This window comes from Ursus maritimus, unplaced genomic scaffold (genome assembly GCF_017311325.1).
Source record: "Ursus maritimus isolate PB19 unplaced genomic scaffold, ASM1731132v1 scaffold_23, whole genome shotgun sequence".
In the NCBI taxonomy this organism is placed as follows: Eukaryota; Metazoa; Chordata; class Mammalia; order Carnivora; family Ursidae; genus Ursus; species Ursus maritimus.
This window is the reverse complement of record NW_024424786.1, coordinates 30,628,959-30,640,431: the sequence shown is the minus strand read 5'-3', so window position 1 is coordinate 30,640,431 and position 11,473 is coordinate 30,628,959. Positions and strand designations below refer to the sequence as shown.

The following is an 11,473-nucleotide window of genomic DNA, read 5'->3' as shown; positions in this document are numbered from 1 at the left end:
TTCCTGTTTTGCTGTGAACTCCAGTTCCCATGGGCCCCACATTAAAGGACAGAAGGACAGAGGGCCAGGGCAGGCAGCCAGAGGGATTGAAACAGATGAACAGGGCACCAGGGAAGAGAGGGAAAAGGGAAAGAGTGGACAGAGGGTGTGGAGGAACAGGATGGGAGAAGGACAGAGAAAGCAGAAACAGAGAAGGAGCGTGGTGAGAGATGGGAGGAAGCACAGGGTGGCGCAGGGGAACAGGAGGGGGTTGGAGAGCAGAGACTTGAGAAGACAGCAGGCTGCATGGTGTTGCAAAATCCACCCATGTATTCACTTTCACATTCCAGAAAAGCCCCTCTGACACCCCCCCATCTCAAAGTTCTGCCTGCGTTTTAGCTCTTGTTCCCTCTTATTACAAGGTCATCCCCTCATAAGGCCACCACCCTTGTCTGAGCATCTCTGAGTCACGAGCACAAGGCTCTCCATTCCTCTTGCATGGGTTCCTTTCCCGATTTTCACAAGGCCCCAGCTGTCCTGGGAAAGTAGACACCAGGGACTCCAACCCCTGGGAAACTGCAACCATCCTGTCCCAGCACCCACACCATCCATCCAGTTCCCCCCTCCACCTTTCCCCACCCCCAGAAGCATCAGCATAGAAGTACAGCCAGAGATGTCACTGCAACACCTGGTTATAAGGAACGTGGGATGTAACGTGGTCTGGGGCTTGATGACCTATCTTCTGGGAGTTGGAAAATACCTCTCTCATCTACCCCTGATCCTTAGCTCCCTCTCCTGACACCTTAGTCTCCTTGCAGCTGAGGACCCACAGCCACACATGAGCCCCATCTGGAGCCCTCCTGACCCAGGCTAGCACCAGTTGCTCAACAAACAGGTCAGGGCACCATCTCTTCCAAGCCAGGGAGTCAGTTCGCTTTATCTCAAGTAGAGAAGGAAGAAGCATCAGCAGTGCTTTACTGCCAGAGCGACCCCTCAGGTTACAGGGATTCAGGAGCCCCCCCGCCACCATGAAAAGGGAAAGGGAGAGGAAAACTGGAGAAGACCAAAACCTGTTGGCACTATCTCCACAGAGTTTTTGCAGACCAACCACTAGGACTTCTCTCCCAAACAAGAGCAAGTAGTTACATGATCAGCAGCTGGGGTCACATGTCTCACTTTGCCAGACCCACTACCCACAGAATGGTCCCACCAGCCCACAGGTGTTAGATGCAAAGCTTCCCAGCGCCATAGGGCCTTTCCTAGGTTTCTTTGGCTCCTAGGGGATCCTAGAATCTTTGGGGATCTTCCAGGTCATATTTGTGACCACCTAGGCTTTTCCTTGCAGCAAGGGGAAACTTGAAGCAAAAACAGAGGAGCATTCACCATTTCACAGTCATATATACAACTTGGTAATTCCCCTGACAGTACTCCAATTCCTGTCAAGCAGGCCACAAGGTACGGTCTGCAGGAACAGACTGGGGAAACTGGTTCTTGCTCCCTCCTTCACCATTCTGGAAAGATGCAGAGTGTGGAGGTCATCCTGTAGGGCACCCAAACAACTCCTGCCCAACCTCCAGTCACGAGATAGAGAAGAACCCAGGAATTTCTGCTTCCCAGGCCTATGAGTTGTGATGACATACCAGGCAAAAAGGAAAAAAAGTCACATTTATTACTACATATATTTATCTTTGCATGTGTTATTTTATTCATCCTCATGTATAACCCTAGGAGATAGTTACTAGCAAGCGGGCAAATATCAAATTTGAATACAGGTATAACGGACTCAAAAGTTCAAACTCAAAAAAAAACAAAAAAACCACCTCACTCCATAACACAAAACTGTCTCCCTAGATGGAAAAAATGGCTAACTCACCAGGATTTAGATTTGCTTCTGACAACACAGGGTGGAACAGTGGTTTCTAAACCTGGCCTCATTTTCAGAGATTCTGATTTATTTGATCAGGGGTAAGCCCTGTATTTATCTTCTATCTATCTATCTATCTATCTACCTAGTTCTTTGCATCTGTAGTTAGGAACCAAGGTATGGAGAGCACAGAATCATCTGGTAGAAAATATGCAGAAGCTGGGGGTCAAGAAGCCAGGGTTTAGCTCTTGGTTCTACCATGTACTTGTGATACACCCTTCCTGGATTTGTTTCTCCCTACAGAAATGAAATAATATCTGCTCCATCAATCCCTCCTACATAGGATACTTGCAGGCACAAAGGATATAGACATACTTTAGCAAGTGGGAAGAAAAGCAAAAGATGAATTTGTTCTACTCCCCAAAATTTAGTGGGCCCAAGATTTACATTCTGAAATCACAAAGGTCTGGCTACATTGCAAGAAGACTAAGGGATATATTAAAAGAAACATTCAAGAACTCCCACTAACATAAAGAATTTTGCCCATTAGTTGTGCCCCATTCAACCCCACCAATATGAAAAGGTTTCTGTTGTCAGAAATCTCTATTCAAAGTATTTGGGAGCCACGAAATATGGTTTAGCAAAGCAGTTTGAGTAGCCCGCAAGAAGTAGCCTATTATAAAGACTAATTGGGAATCAGAAAACTTGAGTTTTAAACCCTTCTCCTAAACTCTGTGACCTTGGACAAGTTCCTCTCTCTGGCTTTGTTTCCTTATCCTTTAAAGTAAGGGGACTAGGTTAGATTGGGGATTCAGAGATGCTGACTTATGAAAACTACTGACATTCTTCATGAACCTCTTGAGATTATATGCAAAACTCCATTTGTGTGTGTGGACATTTTTCCGGAAGACAGGGGGGTAAATCTTCATCTGATTCATAAAGGTCCTTGTGACTAAGTAAGATTAAGAACTATTCGACTACCTATCCTTCAGCTCTCAGTTTCTATTCACTCTTCCGTAACAGCTCTGTAAGGTATATGTAAATAATTGGATCTGAAGTCCTAGGGCAAAATTATGACCCTGCTTTCTCCCATATAGTTCTTATCAAGTTTTATTTCTCCAACTATCTGAGATGATTTTGCTTCCAGTGGGCAGATCTGAATCAAAGCATCCCAAGGGCCTGTGATCCTGGAGCTGTGAGTCACACCAAGCTCAGTCACAAAGCCATGAAGCCAAATTGGCAGCACCTGGATGCTAATGACCAATGCCTAGAGGGCCTCTAACTACTCTCACTTCCCCTTATCCCTATATATCCCCGCACAGGTCTGAAATTCCTCCCTATGGATTCACTGCTTTGGTTTCGCAAAGTGTGAACATACTCTGCAACCCACTCGTTTCGGAGGGAGCATGACACCTTGCAAGACATTCAAAACTCGGAAGTGGAAGGATGGGAGGGTAGGGAAGGGACTGGAAGGGAAAGTGAGAGGTCTTCTGGAGCTTTGCTCAAAGGCACGAGCTGTAGGCTACACTGGGACCAACCTCAAGGGCACAGGGAGTCCAAAGAACTGTTGACACGCTGTGCCCTGCATCAAACGGGGCCTCCCCCGGGGAACAGAGCCAGGGCTAAGGCTCAAATTCCACCAGAAAGGCAGGGCCGTGGTGAGGGGCGTCCTACACTTCCCAACCCTCGCCTCAACTCAGCAGAGGCTCCGGCTCTCTGAGCTAAGGCCCGGCAGCACCCCGGCCCGAGGGGGCGCTCGCTCTCCCATCCAATGTCCGGCCCACAGCAGGCGCCACCTTGTTACTGGGTCTCCGTGGCAGAGGCCAACCTGAACTCGGTTTTGTCTTTACAAAGACGAGGTCTTCAGCATCTTCTGCCGCGCGAGGTTGCACTACACTCCCACGCTCCTCCGCCGCGGCCACATCGCGAGCCTGCTACACGCATTCCCTTCCAAATTCTGCCTTCTCCCACCATCTCTGCGCCTCCTTTAGCAAGATGGCGGCAAAGGCACTTCCGGCGTGTGTCCTTACCGGTGCGTCCGGGCGGCAGCTGGAGGTGCTACGCAGCGGGTTCCAGCCTTTTTGCAGCAGTCTCTAGCGGTGATGGCGGGCAGACAGTTTTCGTGGAGTGGGGCGGCTCTTCTCCAGCTCCTTCTTGGCGTGAACCTGATAGTGATGCCCCCCACCCAGGCCCGGAGTCTGCGCTTCGTTACTTTGGTAATGAGAGGTGGGGTGGCCCAAGGGCTCGCCAGAGCTGGAAGGGCACAGGCCTGCTGTTGGAGGGAGGGGCGGGGCTTGTGCTGGGGTCGGGGTCTTTGATGGATCAGGAGCCGGTTTAAGGGGAGACGACTGCCCTGGAGGGCTGGGGGCCTGGTTCGGAATTGATGTGGAGCCCGACTTATTTTGGGGGGTGGCGGGGTGTACGTAGTTCTATATCAGGGCATAGGTCGGGTGAATCTGTCTTGGGACATGGATGTTATAGAACTAACGGTCAAGAGACTCACCCTTCACTCTTAAGCCTTTGGTGATTTTCCCTGCATTTCCCCCACCACCTGCATTGCTTTCATTTCCGTTTTCCTTTTCCACCTGTATCTTTGGCTTTGCCTATGGTCTCCAGTGGTGTTGGTTGGACAAATTAGAATCCCTGGAACCGTTCAAAGTTACTATTTCTGAGTTGGGGGTCTTTTGCAGTGGGCAGAGTTAAGGCTTCACAGAAGGAATAGGGCTTCCCTTCCTAAAAGGGCAGAGGTGGGCTCTGTGTCCCCATCGAGGAACCTTCTGACCTGTAGGCAAACCATTTGTTTCCTCAGCTGTACCGACATGGAGACCGTTCACCAGTGAAGACATATCCCAAGGACCCCTATCAGGAAGACGAGTGGCCTCAGGGGTTTGGTCAACTAACCAAGGTGGGTCAGAAGCCAGCCCCCACTCCGGATGTGCTGTGGAATGAGTGACCTCGAGAGCAGGCTACAGAACTTGGGAGCCCCACCATACTGTCATTTCCCCTGTGGGTGCTGACTTTGCCCAGATTTCTTAACCTTACTTTCCTCTGTGCCTAGGACAGGTGTCATACACAATCGGCCCCTTAATTAACCCCAGATTAACCCACTCCTCCTTCCAGCCAGGGGAAATTTGGAAAGCAACAGTGCCTAAGCCCTGTGGGACTTGCGAGCTGTCCCTTCCCTGGTAACCCTTGGGTGTGCCCACAGGAGGGGATGCGGCAGCATTGGGAGCTGGGCCAGGCTCTGCGGCAGCGCTACCACGGCTTTCTCAACACCTCCTACCACCGGCAAGAGGTAAGGCTGGGAGCTCAAGAGGCAAGGGGAATGGAACCTGCTGTTCTCACCCTCTGCCCTCAGGGAGCCTGGGGCACTCTGGCCTCCTTGCATGCATTTTTGGTTACACCTACAGGTCAAGACATCCAAGAGCTGTGTAGGACAGTCCTAGAGGCCAAGTTGCCCCTCCTTGACTTGGAAAGGGCAAAATGGATCAAGCATCCAAGCTCAGACTTAAGGGCCTGGCAGAGTCTTTTCTGATTCTGTGAAATGACCTGGATTTTCCATCCAAGATGCTTACTGAGTACCTACTAAGGGCAAAGCACTGTGCTAACACTTTGCATTAATGGTGCACCACACAGATATGATCTCTGTCTTCGTGGAGCTTAGAATGTAGTGGGAGTGACAGATGATAAGACTCCCAGGGCCAAGAGATAAAAGAGCAGGGATCACATGTAGAGAAGGCGTGTCAGGGAAGATTGGCAAGTGTTCCAGCTCCTTGAAGCCCTCTACCCCAGGGATGGGGATGGCTGTTCCTCTGGTTACCACTGTTGGCCACAGGCATCTCAAGAGTCTCTCAGTGGTATTGTTCCCTTGAGGGCCAGCTCTATCCTGGTCTTGCCCTTCCCCACTGCTTCCTCCTCCTTTTGCACAAGCAATTATCTCTGTTCCTTATTTCCTCTCCCTGATCTCTAAGCCATTTCATAAAGGGGTGTGTGTTGTTGGAGACAGTTTCTGCCCTCAAGGACCCCGATGTTGATAGGGAGATAGGCGTTGTTAGAAAACGGGACAGAACTGACAGCCTTAGTGACTAAGCACTTGGGACTGGGAGGGCATTTGAACTAGAGCCATTCCTCCAGGAGTTCTTCACAGAGTGGTGACAGTTAGCCCCTAACTGAGTGTTTGGGCCTTTGCTGAGAAGAGGGACAAGGAAGGTCAGATTGGGGGAGAGGGCCACAATTTGCTGGGTAACAATCAAGAACAGGTTCTCCCCCTATAGTCCCACCCAGGGGCCAAAGCTCCCCCGCCCCACCCCCAGAGGTGAGACTGGTGTTGTAATCTCTGCAGGTTTACGTGCGAAGCACAGACTTTGACCGTACTCTCATGAGTGCTGAGGCCAACCTGGCTGGACTCTTCCCTCCCAACGGGATGCAGCGTTTCAACCCAAATATCTCTTGGCAACCTATCCCCGTCCACACTGTGCCCATCGCTGAGGATAGGGTAAGACTGGCGAGCCCTTCCCTGGAGGCGGTAAGAGGGACGACTCTGGCCGTGAGCCTGTTGATCCCCAACTCCTTCTCTGCCTCTGTTTCCCCCCTTCGGTCTACAGCTGCTGAAGTTCCCGTTGGGCCCATGTCCCCGTTACGAGCAGCTGCAGAACGAGACCCGACAGACACCAGAGTATCAGAATGAGAGTATTCAGAATGCAGTGAGTGGGGCTGAGGTGGAGGTCACCACACTGGTCCTTTCCCCCAGGGCAATGCTGATCCCCTTGATCCATTTTTCATAGCAATTTCTGGATATGGTGGCCAACAAGACAGGGCTTACAGACGTGACACTGGAGACCGTCTGGAATGTCTATGACACACTCTTCTGTGAGGTGAGCCCACCTAGGGTCCCCGGTATGGCCCTTCTTCCCTCGCACCTCCACAGGCCCAGGTGACCAGGACAAGTAGCATACAATGCCTGGACACCACTCCCACGGGGAGGTCCAGGCAAGCCGCTTCTTGTGAAACAAAGGAATTTCCCTCACGGGTGAAAAAGAACCTCAGAGTGGGAAATGGTTTATTACATGTCAGCAGTTCTTGCCCCTCTCCACCCAGAACTCTCATGGTACCCGACTCCGTTCTGCTGAGTCACGCTTTTCGTGCCTGAGCTTCCTTTCCTGTGTCCTGTCCACCATGTCTCCTGGTTCCAGTCCCTCAGCCTCATGTCTCCTCTCCCTCCCTCACACACACACAGGCACCTTCCCGCTGGGGAGGAGAGCTGTCCCCGGAGAGGCTCTGGCCTAGGCCTGGGGAGCTAACCTGCCCGCTGCGCTACACAGCAAACACACGGGCTGGTCCTGCCACCCTGGGCCTCACCCCAAACCATGCAGCGTCTGAGCCGGCTAAAGGACTTCAGCTTCCGCTTCCTCTTCGGGATCTACGAGCAGGCGGAGAAGGCCCGGCTTCAGGGGGGTGAGTGACAAGAGCTGCGCGTCACTCCCCTCCTCAGGACCCTTCAGCATTAAAAATCTGCTCTGGAGGGCTTCTCACACACTTCCCTCTCCAGCTGTAGTGCTCTCTGCCCCTTCACAACCGGACCTCCCGCTAGCCACTGACGTCTTCCCAGTTCCTCCAAATGCTTAGCTCCTCTGTCACTGTAGAATGACCACGGTCAAGTTTGTGTGCTTCTTTTCTACCATTCATATTCTCAAGTGTCAGCCATGTCAGAAGACTCTCTGTCTCCTTCAGTGAATACCTATCTCCAGAGAATCACCGGGGGTCACTTTGCAAGAAAGCTGAGAGTAACACAGATGCCAGTTTCTTGATGCGAGCACCCAAGGGAGGGCCGGCTGGCACCGCTGCCCGAGCCCGCACGTGGCAGAGCTCGCATACGCAGCCGCCATCTTGTGTGTTCTGAAGCAACCTTAAGTTTACATTTGTTCCAGTCTGGAGTAATTGTTTGGCTATGGGCAGGGCCTTGCAGCTCATTTTTAAATGGGCAGGTCTCTGTATCTGTGTGGAAATACGGATATCTCATTTTATCTTGCTTCCCTCTGTAAATGTGAAAGCTCTTAGAGAACAGGGGTGCCGAGAGCTTCCTGCATGGTTCCCATGCCCCTAAGAAGAGTTCCCCATGCAGGTGATCAGACTCAGGACTAGCAGAGGGTGAAGGGGCACAGATAGGTCTGCTCAGAGACAGGGGTAGGTGGCGCCACTGACACTGGGGACTCTTCTCCTTCAGGCGTCCTGCTGGCTCAGATACGGAAGAACCTGACCCTGATGGCAACCTCTTCCCAGCTCCCTAAGCTGCTGGTTTACTCTGCGGTAAGCTCCCGTAGTCCCCAGCATGCTGACGTCAAGCGAGGAGCTGGATTTCCTCTCTCTTCAGCGCCGGTATGGGGGCCAGGGGGTGAGCAGGGCTGATGGGGAGCTCCCCTCTCTTACAGCATGATACCACCCTGGTCGCTCTGCAAATGGCACTGGACGTCTACAATGGGGAACAGGCCCCGTACGCCTCCTGCCACATATTTGAACTGTACCAGGAAGATAACGGGTGAGTGCAGCTCCCAGTCCGCCCTCTGGAGGGGCACTCGTGTGGTCACTGTGGGCAGCCCAGTGGCTCAGTTACAGGCCTGCTGAGCCGCTTCCATCTCGTCTCCTCTCAACCCTTAGGAATTTCTCAGTGGAGATGTACTTTCGGAATGAGAGTAATAAGGCTCCCTGGCCACTGGTCCTGCCTGGCTGCCCTCACCGCTGCCCACTGCAGGACTTCCTTCACCTCACAGAGCCCATCGTGCCCAAGGATTGGCAGCAGGAGTGCCAGCTGGCAAGCGGCCCCGCGGACACAGGTGAGCTGCTGCCTGCCTCTGCGAGGAACATCCCAGAACAACTTTCAGTTCCCACAGGTCTCCAGAGAGCTGCTGTACCTCTCACCCCTATCGCCCTCTGACTCATTTCCCTAGATGGTTCACTTCCCCACCCTGAGACCATTCCTCACCTTCTCCCTCCTCGTTCTCAGGCGATGGCCTCCCTTCTCATATCACTGAGGAAAAAAGTGGTGTCCAGGAGTGTACGGGTTCATCCTCCCACCAGCAGGTCTTCCAGCTTACTTGCTGGTATAAGCCACTTCCTAAGGCCAAGCTCTCCGCAGATGCTCCGGGTCCATCTCTTCTCCCTTCCACAGGGACTTGCGGGGCCTCAGTGTTTCCTGTTTACTGGGTCAGTCCCATCTTGAAAGCGTAAGGAAGACCCGTCAGGGCCCCATCTTCCTCCAGCCACCGCTCCGTTTCTGTTCCCTGTGAAAGTGGAATCCTTTGCCTAGACTCTGGTTTCAACTTTCTCAGTGCCCATTCTGTCAGACTCATGCTACACAGCCTTGTGTCACCTTCTCCAGGGAAGCCACTTTCATAAAGGACCAGTGCTTCCTATCAAAGCCTGACTGGTTCTTAGCTTCTCGCATCTCTTAGTGGCATGATATAATCGACCCTTCCTTCTTTAGACACTTTTTTGGCTTCTCTGGTTTTTCTTCGACTTATAGGTTGCTCCCTTACTGGCTTTTTCTGCCCACTAAACAATGGATGGCCTAGGTCTTATCCTCGCCCTTCCCCATCTGTGCCCACGCCCAAGGCGGTCCCATCCAGCCTCATGGCTTCACATACTGCCTCCATGCAAGGTCCCATCCTTTGACGACTCAGGTTCGTGACCTTTTCTCTGAGCTACAGACTCACATATCCAACTGCTAACTTGAGGTCTCTCCAAATTGATACGTCTGAAACCAAACACTCTTACTCCTAAATCCTTTCTTCCTCCAGGCTTGCCCATCTTAGCAAGTGCCACATTAGTTACCTGCTTGAATACTGTGACCCTATGAGTCATCTTGAATACCATCTTTCTCAGACCCCACATCCAGTCCACTAGCGGATCCTATCAGCTTGACCTTTAAAATATATCCTCTTGGGGCACCTGGGTGGCTCAGTCGGTTAAGTGTCTGCCTTCAGCTCAGGTCATGATCCCAGGGTGCTGGGATTGAGCCCCACATTGGGCTCTCTGCTCAGTGGAGAGTCTGCTTCTCACTTTCCTTCTGCCTGCCTCTCTCCTCTCTCTCTCTCTGTCAAATAAAATCTTTAAAAAAAAAAAAATATATATATATATATATATATATATCAGTTCACATCAATACCCTTCTCAAAATCTTCCAGCGGCTTCCCATGACATTTAGAACGAAATCCAAGTTCTTCCCCATGGCCTTCCAGGCGCTTCTTGTCTGATCCTCTGCTCTGGTCTGCCCCTCACTCACTCTGCTGTAGTGATCCTGATTTCGTAGCTGATCCTAGAATTTGCCAAATTTATTCCCACGTTAGGGTCTTTTATACTTGCTTCCTGTCTACCCACATGCTCCGCCCTTGCCCCAAGACCCTCTTCTCTCAGATTCAAGTGTCTCAGTGACTCCAGGTCTCTAGTCAGTTGTCCCTTCCTCAGTGATTCCTTCCCGACTGGCCTACCTTTCCATCCTTTTCTCTTTGCTTTGCTTTTCTTTAGAGCATCTGTCACTAACTTGTGTATGTCTCCGTTGGAAGAGCACCTGGTGTGTGGTAGACAGTCAGATATTTGCCCGATGAACACTGATATGCCCTTTCTCTCCCCCTCCCCGTCCCGTGCCCAGAGGTGATCGTGGCCTTGGCTGTATGTGGCTCCATCCTCTTCCTCCTCATAGTGCTGCTCCTCACCGTCCTTTTCCGGATGCAGGCCCAGCCTCCTGGCTACCGCCACGTCGCAGATGGGGAAGATCACGCCTGACAACCACTCAGCCCCCTTCCCTCTGCCTCCTAGGGGAGGTGGGCTGGGCTCTTGCTCCTGACTGTTGCTGCTCCCCAGCCCATGGACAGGAGACCCTGGGTTGGCCTCCCTCTGATAACCCCAACCTAGATGAACAAGTGGGACTCGGCTTGGCCTGTGGCACCTATCACTCAGCATTCACGTGCCTCCCTGTTCACTAAGTACTGTGTTGGACTTGGGCTTTCTCCAGACAAGATTTGCCTCCACCATGCTTACTAAGGACCAGGAGTGTAGACAAGTATTCAAGTTTCACTCAGGACCTGGGATTGAAAAACTGAAGGACTTAGTGCTTGATCTGCCTCAGCCCCGCCGATCAAGCCTTGCCCTCTCTTGCAGCCCGCAGTCTTTGCAGACAGTTCAGAGGACACAGTCTTGCCTCTCAGTGCTTATTTTAGTGGGAAAAACTGCACAACATTGGGGGTACAGACACCGGCCACCAAGGAACCGAATCGCCCAGAGGTCAGCCAGCCAAGTTTTCCTTTGTCCCCCTGAAGCCACCATTAGAGTCAGACATAATGCTTCAGGCATCTCTGTCACCCTGCAGTTGGAGCAGGTCAGAAGGGTGTTTGGACCGGGGAAGGAGCAGGGGGTGGGGGAAGGGGCGTGAGTTATGGTACAGTCATGACACTACAATCCCTCTCAGCTAGGCTGGGGTCTCCACGGACCAGAGGCAAATGCAGGTTGTGAGCTGGACAGCTTGTGACTGTGGTCCAGAATAGGGCTAAGGCAGCTGCCAGAGAATGAAAGTTCTAGACTCTTAGCACTGTTTCTGTGCCTTTTCTTCATTTGGGGGCCCCAAGGAGCCCTTTGACC

The 11,473-nt window shown here is 52.0% G+C and overlaps 1 protein-coding gene across 1 annotated transcript; it reads left to right on the top strand.

Annotated features, from left to right (window-relative positions):
- The first annotated feature begins 3,621 nt into the window (after positions 1 to 3,621).
- Positions 3,622 to 11,420, top strand: ACP2 (acid phosphatase 2, lysosomal). The gene is made up of 11 exons (XM_008701004.2): positions 3,622 to 4,059; positions 4,653 to 4,748; positions 5,052 to 5,138; positions 6,186 to 6,338; positions 6,448 to 6,546; positions 6,628 to 6,717; positions 7,165 to 7,297; positions 8,067 to 8,149; positions 8,272 to 8,378; positions 8,498 to 8,673; positions 10,488 to 11,420. Exons 1-11 carry the CDS (start codon positions 3,946 to 3,948, stop codon positions 10,619 to 10,621), a joined length of 1,272 nt encoding a protein of 423 aa, XP_008699226.1. The 5' UTR covers positions 3,622 to 3,945; the 3' UTR covers positions 10,622 to 11,420.
- The last annotated feature ends 53 nt before the right edge of the window (positions 11,421 to 11,473 follow it).